General features: G+C 46.2%; 1 protein-coding gene across 4 annotated transcripts in view; it reads right to left on the bottom strand.

Annotated features, from left to right (window-relative positions):
• usp34 (ubiquitin specific peptidase 34) overlaps positions 1-24,739 on the bottom strand; it is a 60,918-nt gene that overhangs the window by 11,163 nt on the left and 25,016 nt on the right. Inside the window, exons 15-67 of one of the 4 annotated variants that reach the window (XM_056371400.1) lie at positions 24,371-24,585; positions 24,165-24,283; positions 23,617-23,744; positions 23,434-23,523; positions 23,105-23,200; positions 22,675-22,757; positions 20,520-20,674; positions 19,711-19,824; positions 19,515-19,614; positions 18,211-18,373; positions 18,000-18,126; positions 17,384-17,534; positions 17,154-17,254; positions 16,786-17,001; positions 16,551-16,676; positions 16,282-16,404; positions 15,879-15,962; positions 15,653-15,739; positions 15,343-15,543; positions 15,158-15,240; positions 15,028-15,068; positions 14,811-14,935; positions 13,896-14,048; positions 12,819-12,974; positions 12,645-12,739; positions 11,597-11,901; positions 10,357-10,520; positions 10,074-10,139; positions 9,271-9,417; positions 8,862-8,918; positions 8,456-8,533; positions 8,276-8,370; positions 8,010-8,182; positions 7,254-7,404; positions 7,050-7,128; positions 6,912-6,965; positions 6,727-6,822; positions 6,575-6,639; positions 6,388-6,463; positions 5,896-5,943; positions 5,537-5,602; positions 5,311-5,391; positions 5,115-5,200; positions 4,306-4,474; positions 3,467-3,541; positions 3,195-3,346; positions 2,946-3,099; positions 2,750-2,794; positions 2,466-2,570; positions 2,155-2,302; positions 1,375-1,679; positions 438-767; positions 29-186 (exon numbers count right to left, since the gene is read on the bottom strand). In XM_056371400.1, coding sequence (XP_056227375.1) covers positions 29-186; positions 438-767; positions 1,375-1,679; positions 2,155-2,302; positions 2,466-2,570; positions 2,750-2,794; positions 2,946-3,099; positions 3,195-3,346; positions 3,467-3,541; positions 4,306-4,474; positions 5,115-5,200; positions 5,311-5,391; positions 5,537-5,602; positions 5,896-5,943; positions 6,388-6,463; positions 6,575-6,639; positions 6,727-6,822; positions 6,912-6,965; positions 7,050-7,128; positions 7,254-7,404; positions 8,010-8,182; positions 8,276-8,370; positions 8,456-8,533; positions 8,862-8,918; positions 9,271-9,417; positions 10,074-10,139; positions 10,357-10,520; positions 11,597-11,901; positions 12,645-12,739; positions 12,819-12,974; positions 13,896-14,048; positions 14,811-14,935; positions 15,028-15,068; positions 15,158-15,240; positions 15,343-15,543; positions 15,653-15,739; positions 15,879-15,962; positions 16,282-16,404; positions 16,551-16,676; positions 16,786-17,001; positions 17,154-17,254; positions 17,384-17,534; positions 18,000-18,126; positions 18,211-18,373; positions 19,515-19,614; positions 19,711-19,824; positions 20,520-20,674; positions 22,675-22,757; positions 23,105-23,200; positions 23,434-23,523; positions 23,617-23,744; positions 24,165-24,283; positions 24,371-24,585 — 6,660 coding nt within the window. The remainder of the gene's footprint in view (positions 1-28; positions 187-437; positions 768-1,374; positions 1,680-2,154; positions 2,303-2,465; positions 2,571-2,749; positions 2,795-2,945; positions 3,100-3,194; positions 3,347-3,466; positions 3,542-4,305; positions 4,475-5,114; positions 5,201-5,310; positions 5,392-5,536; positions 5,603-5,895; positions 5,944-6,387; positions 6,464-6,574; positions 6,640-6,726; positions 6,823-6,911; positions 6,966-7,049; positions 7,129-7,253; positions 7,405-8,009; positions 8,183-8,275; positions 8,371-8,455; positions 8,534-8,861; positions 8,919-9,270; positions 9,418-10,073; positions 10,140-10,356; positions 10,521-11,596; positions 11,902-12,644; positions 12,740-12,818; positions 12,975-13,895; positions 14,049-14,810; positions 14,936-15,027; positions 15,069-15,157; positions 15,241-15,342; positions 15,544-15,652; positions 15,740-15,878; positions 15,963-16,281; positions 16,405-16,550; positions 16,677-16,785; positions 17,002-17,153; positions 17,255-17,383; positions 17,535-17,999; positions 18,127-18,210; positions 18,374-19,514; positions 19,615-19,710; positions 19,825-20,519; positions 20,675-22,674; positions 22,758-23,104; positions 23,201-23,433; positions 23,524-23,616; positions 23,745-24,164; positions 24,284-24,370; positions 24,586-24,739) is intronic. The other 3 variants (XM_056371401.1, XM_056371402.1, XM_056371403.1) reach the window with 3 other exon arrangements.

Genomic DNA, 24,739 nt, shown 5'->3' with positions numbered 1-24,739 from the left:
GTGTGTGTGTGTGTGTGTGTGTGCTGACCTGATGAGCGTGGTCCAGCAGGAGCGTCCGTCCAGGCAGCGCAGGTAGCAGCTGATGGTGGTTTTCTTAAACTGTTTCACGTCCTCCAGTTCTTCTTCTCTCATGTCGGCTCGCTGCGCCACAAACAGCTGCATCAGGTTGAACAGCTCCTCCACCGCCTGCAGGGGGCGACACACACACACACACACACACACACACACACACACACACACACACACAGTTACTTTATCCTGCGAATAAAACTGAATTTGAATCAAGGGAAAAACAAACACCCGTCATTTGTAATCTTTGTCTCTGAGCCGAGAAACAATCGACCAGAAAATAACAATCGACAGGAAATAAAACCTGGTCAAAATATTCAAACTACTAGAATTCATCGTCAGCTGCTCTGTAAGCAGACTCCACCCACCCCGGGGTACTGGCTGGCGTGCGGCGTCAGGTTCTTGAAGGCCCATTGGATGTTCTGGTGCGAGGCGAGCTGGCGGGTGAAGGCGGGCGACTGCTCGCAGCACATGCGCAGGATGCCGTAATAGGCGGGCAGCATGCCGCGGTTGAAGAGCACCACCTCCTGGTCGTCGTGGTCGGCCAGGATGTAGTTGAAGGCGATGTTCTTGGTCACCACGGGGTTCTGCACCACCAGCCGCACGTTCTCCGGACAGTCCACGCACACGTTGTACCAGAAGGACAGCAGCGCCTGCTTGTTGTGGTTGGTGGCGATGGCCGGCTCCGACAGTTTGGGCTGAGGACAGAGGGAGGAACACGGTCACCATGACGACAGCCTCGGAGAAGGAGCTACTTTCACTATTAGCGGCTAAATATTTAAACATAGAAACATGGCCGCCATCAACCAAAAAGGCGGGGCTATAACTCATTAACTATTTGTCCAATCATAATAAACCTTGGTAGGTAACTTCAGGCCTACCAAAGCATTATGAGCCCGATCCATAGGGGGCGCCACAAATACCAAACATGTACCTGAAAACCCGGTGGAAAGATTTTCACCAACTCTGGTAAACATGTTCAGGGGGAGAGTATTTAACAAAATCTGAAGCGCCATATTGATTGATCAAAGGAGGCGGGGCCTATAAATCATTATCTGCCACTTTGCTCAATTGGCAGCGAGTTGAAAACTGGCACCACAACTAGAAATGATGCATGAATCTGCTGCTTGTGGCTAAAATATCAATGATTAGTTTTACAGGTAGAAAATGTTGAGATGCTGGATTTGATATTTTTATGTTGCTTCTTTTCTGTTTGTAAATATAAAGTATTTGAAAACAACCAGGGGTGTTGAGGAAGTGATAAGACCCAAGATGCACTTGGGTTCTGATGAGAAACAAATGTACCTGGAAGAGGTTCCAGAGGTCCATGAAGTATCCGGAGAACATGAGCTTCTCAGTCTTGGAGATGAGGCAGTAGGTCATGAAGCTGAAGTACTGCACCAGCTTGGTGGTGCCGTGAACGCTGGCGTCCACGTACAGCTTGGCGCGTCCCAGCAGCCCCAGCAGCAGGTTGTAGACCTGGTGGAGGACCACGGTGGTGTCGGGCGACAGCGGCAGCTCCCGGGTCGGCAGGTGAAGGGAGCGCGTGGAGCGAAACATCTGGCGGAAGGAGTTGCTGGGGATGAGGGAGACGAGGAGGTACGCCGCCGCTGGAGGAGAGACGGTGACACAATCTCATCAACTGTTTAGTCCGTTTAAATAAAACCATTTACCATCACTGTTCTCTGATCAGATCCAGTTTCTGTTTGTCAGTTTACACACCACTTGGTAAAAGCAGGATGTGCTGCGACGGCTGATTTAATAATTACTAAATGTTAATATCTACTTTTATTTATCTTAAATTTCATCTCTTTCATGTTTGACCTCAATTAATTTGTCCATTGGTCTGAATTTAAGTGAATTAACTGAGAAAAGTTTTCTGAACAGTTTTTATTGTGAGGTGGAATAAATAATTTGACTGTTGAAGATTATCACTGTGTTTTATGTGTTTTGCAGATCAGTAGATTTTTACTTTCTACATCACAACACGTAAACTGTTCTTATTATTAAACCACCACAAAAAAAAAAAAACTGAAGCTCTGCTCCAATCATCAGTTTTATAAAAAGAAAAACCCTGAGTCTTACATGTGCGGACTCGGGGGTAGTTGTGTGCCAGCAGGAAACGCTCCACCCAGTTCTCCATGTTCTGCAGGACCCAGCTGTGGGCCAGTTTGTTCCTGGGAGTCTGGACAGCCAGCCAGTCCAGACACTGGGACGGGTTGTACTCGATCACCTGACAGGAAGCGGAGAGGAAGCGGACAGGAAGTGGTTAATCGTCAGGTTTCACACATGGTGTGTCATGAGAACTGCGGTTTTCTACATGTGATCTGTCTGTGTTCGTGTCGTTCACAAAGATCCAGTACAGTGGTTCTGTTTGGATTTCCGCGTCAGGTTACCTCCCAGATCCTCTGCAGGATGTAGGAGGCGAAGGAGGGCATCCCCGGAGGTCCGCCTGCAAACTCCATCAACATCGTCAGCAGCTTGAAGAAAGGATTGGCAGCCTGGTGGAAAGAAAACAAACAAACGAATCAGAAACAGTGAACGAAGGATGTAAAACTAAAACCGTCTGTGTGGCTGAAGACGGCTGGAGGCGAGCGACAGGAAGAAGAGCTGCGGTGTTTTTCATCCCTGGTAATAAAGACGATGTGATTACAGTCTCCTCTCTGAGCGGCGTGTTTACCTCTGGAGTCAGCTTTGCGATGGAGGTGAAGAGCATCGACACAATCTGCAGCGAGAAAAAAAACCACAGGCGGGAAATTAATTACACATTAAATATATATATTAAAAAACAAAAAAACTGCCTGTACTTCCTGTTGTTAACGGCCGTTTGCAGTAACATGAATACATGAAAGGAAACCTGCGTGTGATGAACCTACATGCTCGGCCAGGCGGTTGTTATAGCGACAGAGGCTGAAGATGAGGTTGCAGGTCTGTCTGATGTTGATGCCGTCTCTGATGTGCTGGAAGAGGAAAGGAAAGCCTTTGCCTCCGGTCAGCGCTGCCATGTCGCTCTGGGACAGAGTCAGGTGTCTGGACAGAGAGAAGGAAACACCGTCACTGCTGCGTTCACACCTTTACATCGGAACAACACCGTCTGCGGCCGTTTCAGCGTCCTGCGCTCGTACCTCTCGGATCGAGACTGTTCCACCAGCAGAGCGATGAGGGCGATCATCTTCTCCAGAGCCGCAGGACGATACTTCTCCTCCGCCAGAGACAGGATGTCCTCCTCTTCGTCCTCCTCCTCTCCCTCCTCCTCTGACAGCACCTCCACCTGAGGCTGAGGGAACACACGCTCATCACTTACCGTCACTAAATACACCCTGAAATTATCACGTCCAACAGAAATATGAACAAAAACACTGCGGTTGTCAAACATGAACTCAGCGTGTAAACTCACGTTCTCGGGGCCTTTGGTTCCCATGTAGAAATGCACCATGATGGAAATCGCTTGTAGTGACAACAGGAACTGACTCTGCGGACACAAACGAAATCACACGACCTTCAAACCTTTAAAAAACAGCCACGACAGCGACAGCGTCCAATGACAGAAGGACGACGCAGATTAAAAAAACTAAACAAAACAAACACACTGAGCAACAACGTCATTAAACCTCAGCTACTGTTAATGGATTTAGTGACATCTAGTGGTGAGGTAGCAGATTGCATCACTGCAGTTACCCCGTCCTCTTCCACACGTGCGGGAGAAGCTACGGTGGCCCTTCAGGGGACGTGTGAAAAGGCAAGAAAAGCCATGTTCAACTGTAAAATAATTAATGTGATAAAAGAAAACCAGTAGAGGAGCCAGACTGATGAAGAGGTTATCAAACATACTGCGTAACTTCCTGCTTTAAATGATTCCCTTGCAGTAATATCGACGCTGTGTAAAATGATTATTGTGAAATGTTTGTTTTTCCACATAAAAAGAAAAAGCAAAAAGCTCATTAAAGCCGCAGTGTCACAGGCTGCTGTGGAAACATGGCGGCTGCGTGAAGGAACGTAAACACAATGAATCTCAGTCTCAGGTGTTTATACACTGATGAAAACATGAGCATGAATTCAGTTTCTGCCAATAGATCCTCCTGAATCATAAACACGGCTCCTTTTGAAAAGGTTTGATCCCGAAGACGTTTCTCCACAGTGACTCATAAAACTTCATCACTGACGCTAAAAGATCCGAGATCGTTCTCTTTCTCTTTAAACACACGTGTTCTGGACGATCGGGCTGTTCACACTCACCTCCTCCTCTCCCATCTTGGCGAACTCGTAGAGAAAAGCGAAGTACTCCGTCAGGTGTTTGCTGTGCGGCTTGACGCCGTGCTCCATGATGGACAGCAGGGTCTTGACGAAGCGCGTGACGCAGGAGCGGCTGCCGATGTCCTCCACCGGACCGTCCATGTCGTCAGAGCTGAGACACGGATTAAAAAAGAAAGAAAAGGTTCATGTGATCCTGCTCTCGACTCTGAGACTTGATGTGGAGCCACAAATCTTTCTCCGAGTCCAGAGGGACAGAGACTCTGAGTGACACACGGCTCCTGAATCTCTGTCGCCATCTGATTTCACAGACACGACAACGTCCGATCGTGCCGCACACCTCTGATGGCACAATTAAAAACCGACATCCTGTTCGTCCTCTGCCGCTCGATTTCAAATGTCATCCGACTTTTCATTTAAAGATTGATTTCAAATTCAAACTGTCAGTGTTTCAGGAACCCGACATAAAAACTAAGGCTTGCGTTGACATCCACAGTCCAGCATCAACATCACAATATACGAAATCATCGCAGGGGAGGGTTTGTTTTTCATGTTTCAAAAAATCTAATCTAAATCTGATACTTAAAGCTACTGAGATGTTTAACCCAGGAGTCGGTGCATTTACATACCTGATATACCTGCACACACACTGAATAACACCTAAAGTCTGATCGTTCAAAACAACATTATATATATAATTTCTTTTGTATATCATTAAAAATATCACACATGGTGGGAAATATCGCGATATTTGATATTATCGAACATCGGGCCGAGCTTTTCTTTCGACGTACCCATCCTCCATGCCGGGCTGCAGGTAGAGGTGAGCGTGAACCGGCCGCAGCCTCTGGATGACGTGAATGCACAACCTCTGGAACATCTGGAAGACAGAGGCAGAGGAGATGGACAACATGAGACAGGAGCAGGAGAAACGAGGAACGTCAGGTCACAGTGGAGTTTTATAAATAATAATAATGATAAATAACTCACCTGTCTGACGATCTGATTGGGGCACTTGATCAGGATCTGCATCGGCCACCAGTTGTCGTCAGCCATCCGATCCAGAAACCACTGAGACAGAAACACCGTCCGTCAGTAAACACGGAAGCAAAAACAAAAACAGTTTCTATTCTGTCTCTGTGAGAAATTAAATTAAAACGCCGCACAGCGTTTAAACACAACGCTGCAGCGCCAAGGGAGAATAACGGGATCAAACCTCGCAGGCCGCCTGGCTGTTGTTGAACTGTTTGGTCAGGAGTTCGATCCACTGCAGCATCGTGGGCTGGAGACACACACACACACACACACACACACAACACACACACACACACATCAGAGGACACACAGGTGCAGCATTGAACACTAACACATATTCCACGTCAGTTTCTGCACTTGTTTTTCCGTCTCCTCAGGTGGATTTGTCCGTGTTTTCGTGGCTTGATTTCTGCCTTGGTGCTACGACACTTTACGGGTCGGTCTCAGTGGCTTCCTGTTTCCTGTCATTCGTCTCCAGATGATAGAATCTACTGTTTGACCTTAAATCCACAGTGAAAGTGAAATAACGACGTGAATTACCTTCTCCTTGGAGTGAATGAAGGTCTCGAGAACAAACGACGTGCTGAGCTGGAAAATCAAGAAAAGAAAATTCACATCAGCACCTGAAGAAAAGACTCATTCTTCTCCTGCTCAGTGACACTTGGATTTACTTGATTTTATTTCTATTTTATAAATAGCAATAATATTTACCTTCAACAACAATATTTTGTTGGTTGTGAATTGTTTTTAAGTTCAGAGAAAATCCAAAGTTTTTATTAACTTCCCTTTCTGTTAAATGTTGCTAAAAAAAAACTGTTTTATTTATTATTTAAAGGTAAAATACTCAAACTTTGTCAAGTCAAACCAGATCTGTGACTTTAACTCAGTGTGCAGCAAAATGCATCTGTCTTTCTATTTGTAGTAATGTACTAAAATGTTTTTGCACATTTATATTGTGCTGATGCTCATTAACATGCATCGTCCCTATCAAACAAACAAACAAACAAAAGGGAAATAAACAGCCTCTCTCACCTTGGCGGTCATGAGGGAGACGGCTTTAGGGTCTGGTAGAGTGCTGGGGATGCTGCTGCACAGCTGCCACATGAAACTGGAAAAACCAGACGGTTAATACAGAGTGCAGAGCTGTGCAGCCTCATACACACAGACGGACGAGGCTTCAACTTCTGTCTGAATAAAAGGCGACAGATTTAATTCTCACCCGAAGTATGTGTGTTCGAAGATGTTCTTGTCCTGGAGGAACTGCATGTTGTCGTGCCAAATCCACTGTGAGAGACACACACACACACACGTGTTAGAAGATTTAAAATAAGATTTAAATGTACAATTATATCTTAAATAAGTTTCAAATACCTCGAGCAGATCGGGAGAGACGTCAAAGCTGAAGTCCTTCCCGTTCTCCTCCTCCAGCTCCACCCTCTTGTAGAAGAGCATGTAGGCACTGTGTGTCTGCAAAGCCAATCAATATCTAATTATTCACCTTCTGGATCATATATGTTACACGTTACAAACGAGATCAGACTAACAACCGTCCTCACCTTCTCAAAGGAGAAATCCATGAACTTGTCGGTGACGGAGTCGTAGGTTTTAGTCTGAAAGAGAAAACGGAGTCAGTGGAATCAGAGGCGACAGACGGAGGGATGTGCTTTTATTTCTCCTCTGACCGGAGCTCGTACCGTCATCTCTCCTCCGAAGCACTCCGAGGCCAGCTGGGCGGAGTCGAAGGGCTTCACCTCTGCATCGTTGAACAGGTACCTGCCGGAACATTCGCTTGTTTTAAAAACAGCTACGAGAGCGAGAGACCTGAACTTCAGGCGACTGATGAGTTAACGTTAAAAAAAAAAAAAAAAATCAACCATCAACGACGTCTCCTCTCTCACCACTTGTTGTTCTTGTAGGCGTGCGGGTTGACGATGTCTCTGATGAAGCTGTAGTAGTGGCCGCCGTCCGCCGTGCCCGTGTGCACCGTGACGCCGATGAGGTCGTACTCGTAGCTCTCCGTGACCTTTGCCTCGCCCTCTTCCCGAAAACCTGCAGCACAGAGACGAAACTCAGACACTCGCTCAGTAGTTTCATCTGAAGCAGTTAGTAAGTCTTGTTCTCTGGGAGATCTTCACCGTCAGGAACGTCAAACCAGGAAAATGTTTGGGGGCCCTAAGGAGAAAAGGGGGCCCCCGATGGCCCCTGTTACTGGCACATTTTGCAATGACAAGTATAAACCCTCTTAAACCTCCAATAAAGACCAATAAAGTGCACTTCTGCCCCCCTAATTGGGCTGCTGACGATGCTACGTGCTGTAGCTAGCGTCTGCACGTGAGGCGTTCAGGGAACATCTGTAAATTGTGCCGTCTCCCATAGTGTAGATCTGAGGCATGTAGGGAACATTTAGTCTAGACTTTGCACAACGAACGAGTTCCCCTTAAGATTTTTGATGATTTCAAAATCATGTTTCCCATGAATCCTGCAGTTTCTCTCTCACACTTGTTTTAGTTTGTTTTGTGGAACAAACAGAAGAATTAGGAAAATACACACAGCTCTTGGAAGCAGCTTCGTGAATGTAAACAATGAAAGCAAATATGAAACTAGAGTTGTAACTTACAGAGTAAAAAAAAAAAAAAGGTTTCAGAGCCTCTCACCCTCTTTCCTCTCCCCTTTTCCCATGAGGAAGTCCTCGGTGTAAGGCGTCATGTCGAGCCGCAGGGGGAAGGAAAAGTGCGTGTTGACCTTCTCCTTCATCATCGTCACCATGTTGAAGGTGTAGCGCATGGTGTTGAAGCTCAGGATGCGAGGCAGCTTCTTGAAACAGGCCCTGAGGGAAAGGATTCATCACACAGACTCGTTTCAAGACTTTTTTCTTTTTACGCAGTAACTGAACGGAAGAAGAGTTTAGATTTGTTCTGACCTCTTCTCTGCGCGGACCTTCTTGCCGCACTGCGAGCAGGTGTACATGTTGTCGCCCTCCAGAGTGTCTTTGATGGTCACCTCGTCCAGAGATTCCTGAGCAGCAGAATATCATGTGTGAAGTGTGAGACGGCCTCAGATCGTTTCACAGCTGATCCCCGTGTGTTTAATATATACTCACGTAGATGTTCTTCATATCCGCCACCTGACACCTGACCGTGTAAAACTCCTCGGCGGTCTGACTGACGTGGTCGCAGTCCTGCAGGACGGACACGACAGTGAAGAGCTGAACTTTTAAATTCACCTCCAGCTCCGACTGTAACTCTTCAATTCAACCACTTTAACCTTTGACCTTGAGTTTGGAAACGTGTACAGTGCACTGAAGCTCATCAAATTAATAATAATGTTTTTTGTTAATGATAATCACAATAATAAATGTTAAAAATACTTGAAAGTGTGAATCAAATAATTTAAATAAACATGTAAATAACGCAGCTTGTTAAAACTTCCTCAGAATATTTGAGGTGAAAAACAAATTTTAGAAATAAAAATCTTCCTTTATTTATTTCCAGATTCCTCACACTCACCAGAGAAACCACGTTGTTGGTGATGACGCCTCCAAACAGAGTCTTCACTGTGTTTTTCTGAGAGCAAAGAGAAAGTTCATTACACACTATTACTGACGCTGTTTAATATGTAAAACTGAGCTGAGCGAGCACTTTATTAGGAACACCAGACCGACGCTGGGTAGTTGGTGCCACATGATTGGCCGATTGGATAACTGCATGAATAAGCAGGTGCACAGGTGTTCCTAATAAAGTGCTCAGTGAGTGTATGATCAGGAAATTCTGTTGTTACGTCCTTTTTTTCCTACAAACTGTTAAATTTATAACTGCTAACTTTTTCAGAGATGTAATAAAAATGAGTTTAGTGTTAAAATAGCGGCACAGGAAAGAGTTGTTAATCGTCTCATGTGTGTGAAGGTGTGTGTTTTACCAGCTCCTGCGACATCTCCTCGATCTTGGTGATGAGGTCGGTGAAGAACTCGGTCATGTCCTTCTGCTCTCCGGTGTTGAGCGGCTGCTTGTCCATGGTGTAGGTTTTACAGAAGGGCCGGGGGTTATAGGCTTTCCTCTCACTCTCCTGCGCAGACGGAGGCGGAGTTTGAAAGGACGACTTTACATGATGTAACCACAAACATCATGCACATGACAACTTTAAACCTTTCACTCTCACATGGGTTTTAACACGCAGGACTGCAGCTGTTCACACATCTGTATGAAAGCTCACACGAGCTCATGTTTGTGATGTGGATATGATGTTAAAGGAGCCATTTGTACGTTTTTGCTATTGCTACAAAGCTAACGTTAGCATTACCAGATGTTTACTTACCAGTCTAGAAGTATTCCTTTACTCACCAACAGCTGTCTCCAGAGGTGGAAATCAACCCTTGTTTTGCTTCTATTTCTATCAGTTCTTTTCTTCTACTGAAGTTAGCATGCTAAGTAGCTAGCTCTTGTCACTTTCCGATACCGAGTCACTGTAGCGTCCTGTCTTCTCGGAGGACGCATTAGAAACCTCTCGTCTTGTACGAAGCTCTTGACAAGAACTGGTAAGTGAACAGCTGCTAATGCTAGCGTTAGCTATGTAGCAATAGCAAAACCTGCAAATAGCTCCTTTAAAGTAAAGGCACTTTAATAAACATGTTGACTGAACAGGCTCCACGATGAGGAAAAGGTGCATTCAGCGGTTTATTTGTGTTGTTGAAGCGTTAGTTAGAGGTTTAACGATCAACTCACCATGAGATACGTGAACATCTTCTGCAGCTCCAGCAGCGTGGTCTTGTGTTTGATATCCTCAGCGTACTGCACACACACACACGCGCGCACACACACACACACACACACACACACACACACACACACACACACACACACACAACACACACACACACACGCGCGCACACACACACACACACACACACACACACACACACACACACACACACGGTGAGAATCTACACACTTTGAATTTCCTGAGGAAGGTAGAAAGCGGTTTCCTGTGCGTCGTGCAGGTGCTGACCTTGGCGGTGAAGACGGCCTGGCGGGCCTCGGGGATCATGTAGAGCTGCTGGATGGTGGAGGCCAGGTAGCAGGTCGCTCCCAGGTTGGTCAGACCCACAAAGCGACACTCGGCCCGGACGTCGTCGTGGGGCCAGTAGTCCCACTTGTACGGGGCGTGAGAGGCTGCAGGGGGGAGGAGGAGGATCAACAACAGTTTTAGAAGAAGAAGAAGAAGAAGGTGATCATGGCTTTTAAAAAATATGTATTTACACCTATTTTTTACATTAACACAATAGAACAATGTCAAAGTGGTAACTAGCCGTGAGCCTCTTACAGCTCGTGGTTTTGGTTTTACAGTGAATTTAAAGTCTGGGTCAGAGTCATTGCTCCAATCAGCAGCTGTTTTCAAACAGGCTCCGATAAGACGCCCTGTCCACAACCTACACAGAACCAAACTGCACACAGACACAGTTGGAGACAGGCTGCTGACAGATGCTTGTTTCAGGAAGTGGTCGAGACCAAACCAAAGCTAAAAGGGAGCTTGTCTTTTGCTAACATGTTAGCCGTAGCTGCTTTGCTTTGGAGTTCCTTTTGACCCCAATGTCCCAAATCTAATGAATTATAACAGCCTGAAGAACCACGTTCATAAATGTCATAAACTATAGACAGCAGGAGGCGTTTAGTGTGTTCAGTCTCTCACTGTCCTTCAGGACGACTGACTCAGAGCGCAGCTCGCAGACTTTAATAACCAGGTGAATGACGAACATGAGTCAGCAGGACAGAAACACGACTCCAGGTAAATTATAATGTCGCTCTGTGTCTGGTGTGTGTGTGTAAACAGTAGCTGTTTGCCGACACGTTAACCACAACAAATGAATCAGCTGTGATATGATGGCAGCTGTGTGTCCGTGTGTTTTCCTGCCAGCTGCTGTAGTGGCCAATAATCAGTCAACGAAGCTTTAAATGACGTCTTAACACTTAATGTTATTAAACCTGACGTGGCATCAGGGCCTGAAGGGAGTCAATGCGAAAACTTCTAAAAGTCATTAAAGTTGTGATGTTAGTTGGAAATATTCCCAGATATTAAAATCCAGAGCTCGTCATTAAAACCCGTCAAAGGAAAGAAATTCATTTTAAATGACCTAGAAGTGGGAACCTGACTCCTGATTCTTCTTCACTCATTGTTACAAATGTGTGTGTGTGTGTGTGTGTGTGTGTGTGTGTGTGTGTGTGTGTGTGTGGGGGGGGGGGGTCCTCACCCTGCATGTGCTGAGACATCACCCAGTTGTGGAGGAGCCGGTAGTTCTCCACCGAGCCCTTCACCGTCTCCACCAGCAGGTCGTAGGCGGCGGCGCGGGCGGCGTGGGATTTGCACTTGGGCTGAGCGCGGTCGGCCAGGCTGGGCAGGAGGAAGAGGAGGTTGTGGACGTCCCGCAGGAACTCCTGCCCCTCGCGGGAGAATTTATAGGGGGGCTTGTGTTTGAGGACGCTGGTGGCGAGACGCAGGAGGCCGGTCAGCCCGTCGTCCTCGATCGTCCCGTCCTGCTGGTCCAGGATCTCGCGGCTGGAGGACGGAGGAACACTGAGTTACTGGGAAACTTCCACACGGCTGACAACCTGCTCTACAACTTTGTTTCTATACAGCTGAAGACAAAGCTCGCCGGCTGAGCCGCAGCTCATCAGATCAGAGTTCTGTGGCTCCTTGTGATTTTGTTTCATGGACAAGAAAATCAAGAAATCCATTACTGCTAAAACAAAACTTTAATTTCTCTACGAGCTTTGCTTCTTAAACTGTCGGGAAATACGTTCGAAGAGCAGCGTGATGAAAAGACTTATCCCTGTCTGTGTGCAGATGAAGAAGAGGTGAGTGTGTCCCAGTGTCTCCAGCATTAATCCCAGCAGAGGGACAATGTCTCGCAGAAACAACCTGGAGTCTCTGTAGCAAAGCTCAAATTGAGTCAGATCACCGTCCCTGAGGACTTCTGACACAGAGTGTAGCTTGCAAACAAGTTTCCTTTGAATGTGTGATTTGTATTTTCCACGTCAGTGTTCGCTCTGTAATGACGTTAACCACCATTAAATATGAAGTTCTGTTAAATCTGTTTAACCAGATTATTTGAATCATTTTAAGGCCAAAACTACCACAATAAGAGAAGTAACCATAAACATTGGTTTCACAATAAAAGCACAAAAAAAAGGCCATGAGGAGTTTCAGCTGCACAAACTGTCCCAAAACATCTTTTAAAAAAAAACAGCATGCACTTCACTGTATATAAATCTCATGTATTGAGCGTTTGACCGTCTGACCTCCTGATGCAGTCGGCGAGGTGGCGGGCGAGGGCGTCCAGGTCCAGCAGGGTGGTCTGCATCGAGCCGGCCAGCGACAGAGAGGGAGAGACCTTCTGTGAGTTCAAACAGACCAATACTAGCAACAGTTCAATGAAACACCACAACAATACTACCAAGCTATCAATAACACACCAATAGGCTCTTTTGATTTTGATGGTCAGTGCTGTGGCGTGAGGCGCCCACCTGGCTGGCGTCTTTAACGTGGATGTTGTCGATGAGTTTACAGAGGAGCCAGAAATACTCCTTACAGCCCGTCCTCAACAGAGGCTCCTCCTCATAGTCCTCCACCTGCAGACACACGACATGATCAGGAACATCATTATCACATTACAGGGCCCCACGTTTCTTCTTCTTCTGTGTTTTATTTGAAGTGTTGATCCATCAGAAGATATAAAAACCATCTCAGTGTAGTTTTACATCTCCTCTCTCAGGCTTCTCTCTGCAGCTCTAGTAACAACAGGTCGGTGAGCCAATCAGAGGAGAGGAGGCTCCAAGGCTCTGTTTTGATTGGCTGACTGTTTTCTGAGTGAGCCAATAAAAATATAGCAGATTTCAGGTAAAAACACTCAGAGAAACCAAATCCTGCAAGGTTTGGATGGTGGGTCCAGGTGGGCGGGGCTTGGTGACTGCTTTGTTGTGACATCACAAAGTTCCAGAAGTCCTGACGGCTGGTTTTAAGGCTCAGTTTCTGAATACAGGCTGTGTGCATTTCTCTGTGGACTGAGGCTTTGATACTTTCACAGTATTAATATAGAAGCTAGAGCTGATCTATAATCACACTACACATGGACACAGACCTTTACACTGGAGGAGCTTTAAGTCATTAACATCAGTCTGAGTGTGATAAAGATAGGACGTTTTGTCTGCAGCTGCTGAGGGTCTCTGCACCCCCAGTGGCTGTGATGAGACTTATCCCTGTCTGTGTGCAGATGAAGAAGAGGTGAGTGTGTCCCAGTGTCTCCAGCATTAATCCCAGCAGAGGGACAATGTCTCGCAGAAACAACCTGGATTCTCTGTAGCAAAGCTCAAATTGAGTCAAATCACCGTCCCTGAGGACTTCTGACACAGAGTGTAGCTTGCAAACAAGTTTCCTTTAAATGTGTGATTTGTATTTTCTTCCAGCAGGGTGAGAGCAGGTGTGTGTGTGTTTTTGTGTGTGTTTTTGTGTGTGTGTGTGTGTGTGTGTGTGTGTGTGTGTGTGAGACTCACCCTCAGCGGTTTGAGGGCCTGTGCGTCAGGCAGGAACTTGAGCAGCGTGGAGGCGGCGAGCAGCAGGAAGGATCTGTTGATGGACTCTCCTCCCTCCAAACCCGACAGAGAGAGCTTGTAGAGGCCGTTACACGCCTCGTGTCTCACCGCCGGCTGACGACAACAGCAACGCACACGTTACAACACGCAGATGAAAACGTCAGGTAAAGCAAACGTCTACAGCTGGACAAAGTTTAGCTGCTCCTTGCTTCAGTTTTGTTGCCAAGTTGCTTTTAGTTTCAGAAACTTTAAACTTTCCTCTCTTGAAGATCTCATGAAGAAAGAGCAGGATGTGATTTCAGACTTTTTAATGTTTGGTATTAAGACCACTGACCAACTTGCCTTTTTTTGTAATTGACTGAATTCTGCAGTGCACCTGCTCATGTGCATCAAATCAAGCGCTCCCTAATCATAAATAAAACATCTGGTTTAAGAGAATAGTTCAGAGAGAAATATGCTTATTGCATGGAGAAGTTTGATAACACTCTCATGTCTGTACAGTACATATGAAGCTACAGCCAATTAGCTTAGCTTAGCATTCAGACTGGAAACAATAGGAAACAGCTAGCCTAGCTCTGTGCAAAGGAAGCTAAATCGGTAAGACCAGCATCTCGAAGCTCACTGATTAACATGTTATATCTCATTTAATTAACAAGATAAAATCACAAAAAAAGAAAAATTAAGAGGAAAATTAGATTTTTTTGTTTGTTAAAGATATAAAATAAAATAAAATCACAACTTTTTGTTCTTGCACAACAATCTTTGTGCAGATTAAAGGAGTGAAATAAAATGCGTTAATTAGTGAGATTTACAGATGAAGGTGATGATTTAATTCCAGACTGCTGCAGGACTTTGTGGATGTTTTGATTGGCTCACCTCAGGCACCAGCAGGGTGAGTTTCTTCAGCCAGTCGTGCAGGTGGTCGCTGTCGGCCAGGCTGGACTTCACCGTGGAGGAGCAGTGCGCCCAGCTCACCAGCAGCCACATGGAGTAGTGAGTCACTGCAGGTAAACAAACGCAAACAAGCAGCGTCAGTTTACATTTCACCACTGGAAGGAAATGTTGTTTATGATCATGAAGAACAGTTTCTCACCTTCATGTCGGGACCTGTGGTCAGACTGAGCCTTAAGAACTCTGCACAACAAACAGAACATATGGAAGTTGGTATTTGAATGTGACAAAAAGAGTTGAACTTTTCCTTTAGACTGAGAGTGATCCGTCACCTGTGTGCGAGGTTGTCGTAGGTGTAGGCCACGTTGATCAGACGCTGGATGAGGTTGGTGCCTTGGACGAGGCTGAGGAACACCTAAAAACAAAAACAAACAAACCCCAGAAGGTCAAAGGTCATCTCTGCTGCTAAAGCTCCTCAACATCAGCTCCGAGTTCGTCCAGCCGGCAGAGTGTTTACCTCCGTCAGCCGGGGGATGTGCAGGCCTTTCCCGTGGTCTACGGTGGACTTGCGGGATTTGCCCGGCCACGCCCGTTTCCGCTGGCTGTCGGCAAGGCCGGACCAGGAGAAGACGTCGTGGTAGGCCAGGTCCAGGTCTGCAGGGTCCACCGCAAACTGGCAGATCAGCTTCAGCAGGCAGGCCAGGCAGTCCAGCAGCCACTGCACGGGAGACGACACACAGTCAGGGAGGCAGCACTTCCTGTCTCACGTCTTCATTCAGAAACATCAAAACAAACAACTCACACATGAACATGTATAAAATTCTCACCACAGTCCAGGACTCCTGGTCTTTGGGCTCCAGGATGCCGGAGTTGAAGATCTCCAGGAGCAGCTGGAGTCCTCCAGACGAGACAAACTGAGAGAGAAACACCAAAATCAACTAAAACCATTTCGCTGTGCAGTTTCTTCCCCCGTTCGAGCTCGTGTTGGTGTGTGTGTTGATGTGTGTGTTGGTGTGTGTGCGTCTGGAATGTGACGTCAGCGCTGGACTTTACCTTGCAGCTCCAGGTGTTCTTGCTGTTCTCTATCTGATCCTCACTGGAGTCGTCCGAGTCTGGATACAGATCGCTGTAGCTGCCCTGAAAACACACACACACACACACACACACACACACACACACACACACACACACACACACACACACACACACACACAATCAATAACCTTTATTTCTATTACTTTTTTTCATGTAGGATCAGTCATTTAACCTGAATCCAGATGTTTCAGACACTGAAAGGACTTGATTAACGAATCATTAAAATATTTCTTATTTATCTGTTTTACTGTCTTCAAATTGTTCAAAAGTAAAGAAAACTACAAAACAAATAGAAAAACATGAAGTTATAAGTATACCAGATATAGACAGACTTTAAATAAATATGTAGTGTCTTTCTTACGGTGGACTCTCTGTGGATGCGTCTGTTGGGTTTTCCCAGAGCCTCGATGATCTCCAGAGCGTACAACAGTTTGTGAGGACTTTTAATCCTCAGCAGCTCCTTCCAGCACAGACCCTCCCCGTTCTACACACACACACACACACACACACACACACACACGGATCAATTATAAAAGGAAAATTACAAGTCGATCCGTTTCCTCTTCTCCCTGTGTGATCGTTAAACGTTGGCGCGATTGTTAAAGTTGGTTGCTAAGCGCTGTGACTGACCGTGTCGTCTGAGATGTTCTGGAAGGCCTGAAGCATCTTGGGACACGTGGGAAGAAGCATCAGCAGCTCCCAAACCCGCCGGGACAGATTCTCCGCGTGGAGGTGAAGCTCCTCGCATCGCGCGCTCTGCAGGAGACGAAGTTTTAACGGTCATAAAATATAAAATAAGATTATAAAGCTCTGTTGTCCACATCATACGTCAAAACAAAGAGTCTCCTCCGTCACCGACACCCACCTCGGGGCTCTCGTGGACCTTCTCGGCGTTGGGGCTGGGCGGTTTGAAGCAGGCCAGCATCTCCAGCAGGTCGAACAGCGTGGTGAGGTGAGGCTCCTGCAGGAGCAGCAGCATGGGGATGTGCTCCTTCTGTGGGGGAGGCAGGCAGGAGGCCGGCAGCTGGATGCCCTCCCCCTTCCTCTCTCTCCGCGGAGCTCCGAGAGACACAAACACCATCTGGGAACAATCACGACACAGAGATGAATCATCCGTGTTGTTCAGCTTCACTCAGTTGGATCAGTTGTTGCTCAATCTGCCACTGACACGACGAAAGACTCAAAAAAAGTGAATTAGTATTCAGGCGAACGAGGGAGAAACCAGGACGTCACCTGCATGTCTTTGAAGCCGAGCTCGTGCAGCGTCTTCTCATCGTAGTCTGTGGTCAGCTCGTGGCCGGAGGAGATCATCCTGACGGGTCCCATCAAACCTCCTGTAGACACATCGACACACGTCACGCACAAGCTCACGGCGGCTTTTTAAAACACGCATTAACCAACGAGGTGCTTTCCGACGCTCTGACAACTAAACTATAACAAACACGGAAGCTGCGGGCCGTCACCTGGGAAGTCTCCCGCCTGCCGGCTGCTCTGGCCGAACTCCTGCAGCTGAGCCTGTTGGTTCATCTGCTCCTTCTGCAGGTTCTCGTACCAGTGGGTCACCTCGGCCCGCAGGTCTGCCACCTGGTCACTGGGATACATCTCGATGGTCATCTGCAAAAAAAGAAACCACAAGGACAAAGTGAACCTGGGTTTGATCCACTGACATTATAATCATTTTTTGTTTATAGTGAAGAACTAACACCATCACAGTAATTTAAAAACGATCAGATCACATAATTAAATATGTAATAAAAGCTGCGTCGTGACTTTAATCATATCTACATTATGACTCGTGAACACAGCAGACAGACAGGATGTAACTTCACCTCTTCCTACAGAATAAAACATCATTTTATCATTTAGTGACATTTTATCTGCCACTAAAAAGACTTTTCACTTGCTGCGTCTCAAATCGGATTCTTTTGTTTCTATGTCATGTGTCATGTGACGTGGCGTCCTCACTCCTCGAAGCCAAGATGGCGACTGTTGAAGTGTCCATTGTTTTACACTCTATGCTTTGAGTTGTTACAGTGCACTGCATAGTAACCGTTTCTAAGTGGTGGTTCGTTGCGTCACCTTGTCAGGTAGGCCGGCGGGCTGACACACGATCCTGAGCGGCAGAGACTGCTTGTCGCTCAGAGCCTTCAGGTGGCTGCTGATTCCCGTCCCCTCGATCTGCCACTGCCGCAGGTGGTAGGCGAACCTGACAGGGACAGGAAATGAAGCGGCGTGTTTATACGTGATCAGCATCGATCGTATACGTCCGAGTCCAGGTGCGGGCAGGTACCTGCGTCTGAAGGCCTCCAGGTGCGTTTTGAGCATGAGCAGCCCCCTCTCGATGCTGGTCAGGCTGGAGTGAGCGTCCTTCTCCAGGTTCGCCGACGCCATCAGAAGACTCTCCATGCACTTCCTGATGAACTCCTGCTCCTTCTCCAGCCCCGTCTTTCCCGCTGGACACGTCAAACACACACACACACACACACACACACACACACACACACACACACACACACACACACACACACACACACACACACACACACACACACACACAGAGACAAGGTGCAGGTGAAAAACTGAAAATCATCGGATAAAAGTTCAGATTCATGTGTAGAAAGGTTTTAAAGTCTTTTTTTGTAAAGACACTAAATATTCACTTGTTCTTTTTGGTGTTTAATGTATGTAATAAATATATTCATATGGGTTACGAATTTCAAGTTTTATCGATCTTTAAATCTACGTCTCCTGCGGACGTGTGAAGCTCTCGCGATGAGATGTGGTCATATGAAGCGAGAGATAAAAACATGGCCGACGCGGCTCCGAGTCAGCGGGCAGGTCTACAGGAAGATGTAGTGGCTGCGTCTCAGATCTAAACACCACGAAGACGGTGACGAGCTGCACAGAAGCAAAGTTCTACACAAGATGGTTCATACACTGAGGTACGTTAACGCCTCACATGACCGCTCTTACTTCTGGAGCCAGTCTTAAAGTGCTGGTTGAGTTTAACAGAGAGGCGGTTTATGAAACTGCTTCGGGTCCGTTCGTAATGTAAACATTCATATTTTTATCATATTGGTTTCAGGTTGTCTCCTTCTCGTGGACACGATGTCTCAGAAACTTCCTTGACGGAACTTCTTTAAATTTGGCGCAAATATTCACTTGGATTTAAGGATGAATTTAAATTCTGGTGGTAAAAGGTCAAAGGTCAAGGGCACGGTGACCTCAGAAAACCCTTTTTTAGAGATTGTGATAAAAATTCACACCGATGTTTAATATTTTCTCTGACTGGATAAACAGGGATGTAACCTGGAACTAGTCTGAGTGGCGGAGGGATACGAGGTGATTTTACAGCTTTAATTCTCTGAGAATCTCCTTCATATCCAAGAAAAACTGGCATTTTAACTGAAAACTCTCAAACTGAATCGACATCGAAATGATGTCAGTGGCAGCAGCCGGCGCTTGTATGTGACGCGCTCACACAGTGTGTACGAAATTTAATCTTCAGCTTTCTAATAAACGACATGACGTCTGTCGGCTTTTGCTCTAAAAGGCCAGAGACAGAACAAGGTGTGAGGGCGGAGCTGAACTGACCGTTGATGTAGTAGGAGTTGATGTACTGGATGGCGGCGCGGCTGATATCAGCTGACTGGGCCCGCAGGGCGATCCCCCACAGCTGGTCCATGCCGCACAGCTGGAGAGACACACGGGACTGAGAGTTAACCGTCTGGGCGTCACATGCTTTTGTTATTTGTTTTGAGGTGAACATGAAGGAGGGACGTGTCCGTACCTCACAGCTGGAGGCGTTGTCCAGGGCACTGGTGGCGAGGCGGGCCAGGTTACAGAGGTGCTGAAAGAGGTTGAGTCCCGTCATGCTGATGGTCTCCGGCTTCAGCTGAGGCATCTAGAGACACACACATTAATGTTAACACACACACACACACACACACACACACAAATAAAGTCAACACACAGCTGCTGCTCCAGCTGCTCACTGGGTCGTCGCCGTGTTTCCACTGCGGCTGATCTTCAATCCATCCAGTGGAACACATTCAGGAAACTGACTCTTTAATATCGCAGGAGAACGAATCAAATCCCCTGAAGTTCGTAACCTCAGCTTCATTTACACACTTTATTCCAGCAGCCTGTTGACTGACAGCTCTGCGATTCACTGACATCAAACGCTTCTGAAAACTATTTGTCGTGTCTTGATTTTTAAAAACCGAGGAAAACATGGCGGTTGTTCTGAAAGTGCTGCCAGATGTCTCCTGAACTGACCGCTAATGCATGCTGGGATTGATTCCAGTCTGACAGGGATGAGTGGATTAGAAAAATCAACAGATAAATGGATCCTCCACCAGAAACTGTTTCTGAATATGCCTGAGGAAAGAAACTGATCGTGCAGCTCTTCAGTTTACATCTGAAGAGTTTTATTCAGTTGTAGCTGCAGCATTTAAGCACCAGGTTCAGTTCATTCTCAGTGGATGTTTTCAAGACTAAAATCTTGTGGCGCACTGATGTTTTTTTCCCCAGATATTCCAGGAGCAGAGAAAATCTTTGAACTGAACCGAGTTCAGTCAGACCTCCAGTCGTCTGTACCTTCTCCAGGAAGAGGTGCTTGTAGGTCTCCATGCCCATGGCGTGCTGGTCCTTGCTGCGGACCTGATTGAGGAACCAGTGCAGCGCGTCGTCGTAGCACTCGGCGTCCTCCACCAGACAGTGCCACAGGATGTCCACCTGCTCCAGACTCAGTCCTGGAGAGAGACACAAACGCACAAACAAGCACAGCAGCTCAGATAAACGCAAACACAGACTCTTCCTCCACCTCCTCTACGACCGGCTTCAAAATCTCTCCCTGTTTCCTGTCTCACGCAGCAGAGCCGAACACGGAGGACAGATCCCAAGATAAACGTGAACGACCACAAGATGATTTAAAGTAAAAGAAAGAGGAGAATGTTTCAGGTACACAACATTGTGTTTTGTTATATAACTGCTCTAAGACGGGGAACACTTGGTCTTTAAACCTTTGAAAAGGAAACAAAACATAAATAATAACCTCTCAAAAATCATTTCTACACTAAAAGCTGATAATACTTGTATAAATGTGTCTGTTAAGATAAAAAAAAAACGACACTCAGACAAATCAGACATGAAGAATTCTGTGACGTGTGAATGTTGGTTACAGCTTCACTCAGACTTTAGTTTCTCACACATCTGTCTTTTTCTGTATAATTTATATCAAACTCCCAAATGACTTGGCCCAAATACAATGAGGAACACTGACAGGAACTCCGGCTCCGACTCTTTCCTGTCGTACCTGTGGTGTCGTACCTGTGGTGTCTTACCTGTGGTGTCTTACCTGTGGTGTCTTACAGTGTGTGTCTGAGGAACTGAGGCTTCTACACATGTTGCACTCACTGAGTCAGATCTGCTAAATTTAAAATGGGCCCTGAACGTTTGGTGATCGTACCGGGCGAAATGTGGCAAAAATACTACAAGAATATTACATTCCTCATCAGTGTTACATAATTTTCTCCTGCGCGCACACACACACACACACACACACACACACACACACACACACACTGTTCTCAGTAGGGCAGCTCAGGTTGCATAATGGGCTCTATTTTAGCATCGTTCCCTGAAGACTCACAGAAAATAAAACAGACACACATCCAGAGTTCATTTCCAGACCGTGACAAATCTGCTTTTCTTTGGGAAATGCGTCGGCACAGCCAAGCAAAACAACCTGAGAGCTGTTTTTGCATATTTAAGATAATTTACTACAAAAACCTAATTTCTTTCTTTCTGTCTTTTTTTTTTTTTTTTTTACATTGCTGTGAACCTGAGTTCTCCGTGTGACTTGCAGCCTCCGGCCTCCCGGCCGTTCCTCTCCACTCATTTCACTACGATAAGAAACCCGGCGAGACCACCGACAGCGGCGACAGCAGATTATCAAGAGTAACCATAACTAACACATCTCTGCAGAGGAAAGTTTTCAATGTTTTGAGCTCCACAAACTTAAATTCCACTGACTCACATTTCAAAACTTTGGCCCATAAACCTGAAACTTTCTGTGTGAGTAGAAATCACAGAGGATCTGTGAGGAAATGTGTTTTTTTACGATCGATCATAACGAGTCATAACCTTCACGGGTTTCATGACGGTTGTAAAACTGTCTCCTAAAAGAGGATAGTCACATTTCAAGTCAAAAACACAGAACGACCACCTGAGCAAACCTGATCCAAAGTGTATTTATATTAAGAGATCAGTTCACTCTGTGATTCACGACCTTACACACCGACAGCCGACGCTCCTCAACCGACAAGATCACTGTCACAGAAGCAGCGACGCCCAGCTGATCCAGGAACAGATTAAAAAGCTCTTCGCTATAAATTCATGAGGTTGTTACAGAGATTAAAAAGCTCCGTGTGTGATTAAAGGAGCAGAACCGCTGAATAACGCACTTCTGGTGTGAACAGCCAGGCTGCTGCTCGGGCAACACAGAGTCAGACTGGCATTAGATAAAAAAATTAAAATCAACAGGCCAGACCGACCTCGGTCCTCAGCTGAGCAGACAGCTTGTCTGCTGGTTTTCATTCAGAAGCAGCAACATGTCGACAGGCTGTGGGGTTAGTCTGAGGTTTTAACTTTCACTCATAGTATTAATCGCTCAAAATTCATCACGAACAGCCCTACATGATAATTTGTTTGTTTGTTATGACACTGATCAATCCACAAAGCTGGATCTTACTGAAGTGGTCAGGAGAGCCCAGTGTGGAGAAGACACAGGTGAGGAACTGCAGACGGACCTGGACCTCCGCACTGTGGCTGTACCTGCAACGACAAACAGACGAGGCGTGTGTCAGTGTCTGTAGTGACGCTCTGCTCCTGTGCGTCCGCTGTAAGTTGGCAACACATGAGGAGCTCAGGGGTTAAGAGAGGTCGGCCACGTTTGAAGTGACAATGCACATATACATACAATTAGCTGGACAAACGTGTCGTATAAATGGAAATGCTGGAGTGTTTGGATCAGGTTTAAGTAAAAATTTAAAAATAACCTGAAGTTAAAAATCACAAAAAAACAAAACAAATACACGTTAAATATTAAATCTGGTTTCAGCAGTGAATGAAATCATGAGGCGTGAGGAGCCTGAACTCGGTGAGGAGGGCGACAGACTCACAGTGCAAACTTGTGCCGGTGTTCACGGACTTCGTGGATGTAGTGCTGTAGGTCGTCGAAGAACAGTTTCATCATGTGCAGCTCTTTCTCAGCCCACCTGACAGAACGCCAACAACATCAGTACAAGGACGACCAACTGAAACTTTTCTGTTTTCTTTTTAACCTGGTCCTTCAGAACAACTATTATTAGAAACTTCCTTGTGCCAAGGAAAAATTGTATAGTAGTAAAATGTGTCTGAATTTATATCTTTGGGTACATGAGCTCTTTAACATGCTGACTCAAATTCACAGTTTATGGTTATTAACAGTTGCTAGGATACCGTTACTTACATGGTGATCCAGTGAGTGTCATAGCTTGAGCCAAACTGCTGAAAAGTGCCAAAAAGTTTGGGTAGTAGACGTAAGGAAACCACCACGGACCTGAGGGCGGGAGAAGAGATGAGGATTTAAAAAATAAAAAAAATAAAAACAAGGAGAAAAGAAAAGACACTAAAAATATTATTTGACTCTTACCTGTGGTGGGCCAGGTTGTCGAGGCAACCCTCGATGAAGCGCATTCGGATCTGTCTGTCCGTGAACCAACAGACCAGTGAACACAGCAGCTTCTCCGCTTCGTTAATCAGACCCTCAGACAGGTGGATCTGGAAACACACACGTCCAAAACTTTAATAAAAACAATGTGAAAACGCGAGGCTGAAGTTCCATGTCGCAGCATCTCGGACTCATCGCTTGCCGTTTTTGTTGAGTGATTCTTTTATTTATTTGGCATTTTGTTTTTCTCAGCTGCCGGCGCTTTTTATTTTCTGTTCCTGCTGCTACACTTTGTAATAACTTTGATGAATCTTGTAATAAGAAACGTTTTTCTCACCTCTGGTCGTCAGGGATGAACAAACTAAATATTCAGGCGCTTAAATAATTCAGTTATGAAAAATGAAGCCAGACTCTGATTATTAAAACTGTTCTTAAAAGTAATTTATCTCAGAGGGTTCTTGCTCTGCGAGGATAAAACTCTGGAAAGTCACTGCACCGTGTGTGAACATTAACAACACTGAGTTTCATACCGCGTCCTCGTCCTGCACCAGGTCCCACAGCAGGGTGTTGCCCTTCTTACAAACGTTGTCCAGGTTGATGTCGGTCACAGCGTGGCTGCTGGAGTACTGGTGCTTATGAACAGCTGGACCTGCAGACGCACAGACACTCACAGAATCAGCTTCTCTGGTTCTGGTCTCGGGACTCGATTCGACGAGCGACGGTGAAAACGGCTCACCTTGCACCAGGTGCTCGTGGTAGATGGAGGCCAGGTTGGGGAGGTGCTGCTGGAGGTGGGAGCTGAGCTCAGCGTGGGAATTGATCTGGACCAGCTCCTCCTCGCAGCCCGACTCCTCCCCGTCAAAGTCGGCCATGTTCTTCTCCGACTTGGCGCTGACCTGGGAGCTGCTGCAGCTCACGTCGTCGGCGCTCAGCATGTCCTCCACCATGGGACTGAGCGGGAAAATGGAGAAGGTGATTGGTCAGCAATGGACAGATTTCTATAAACTCTGCTCTGGATATTCATTGTTCCTGGAGGTTAAACCCCATGATTTTCTTTGCTAATGACTTGACATAACTAACGTCTTTTAAATGTGCAGATAAAATA

The sequence above is a fragment of the Seriola aureovittata genome, chromosome 3, assembly GCF_021018895.1.
Source record: "Seriola aureovittata isolate HTS-2021-v1 ecotype China chromosome 3, ASM2101889v1, whole genome shotgun sequence".
Lineage (NCBI taxonomy): Eukaryota > Metazoa > Chordata > Actinopteri > Carangiformes > Carangidae > Seriola > Seriola aureovittata.
This window is presented reverse-complemented; position numbering and strand designations above follow the sequence as displayed.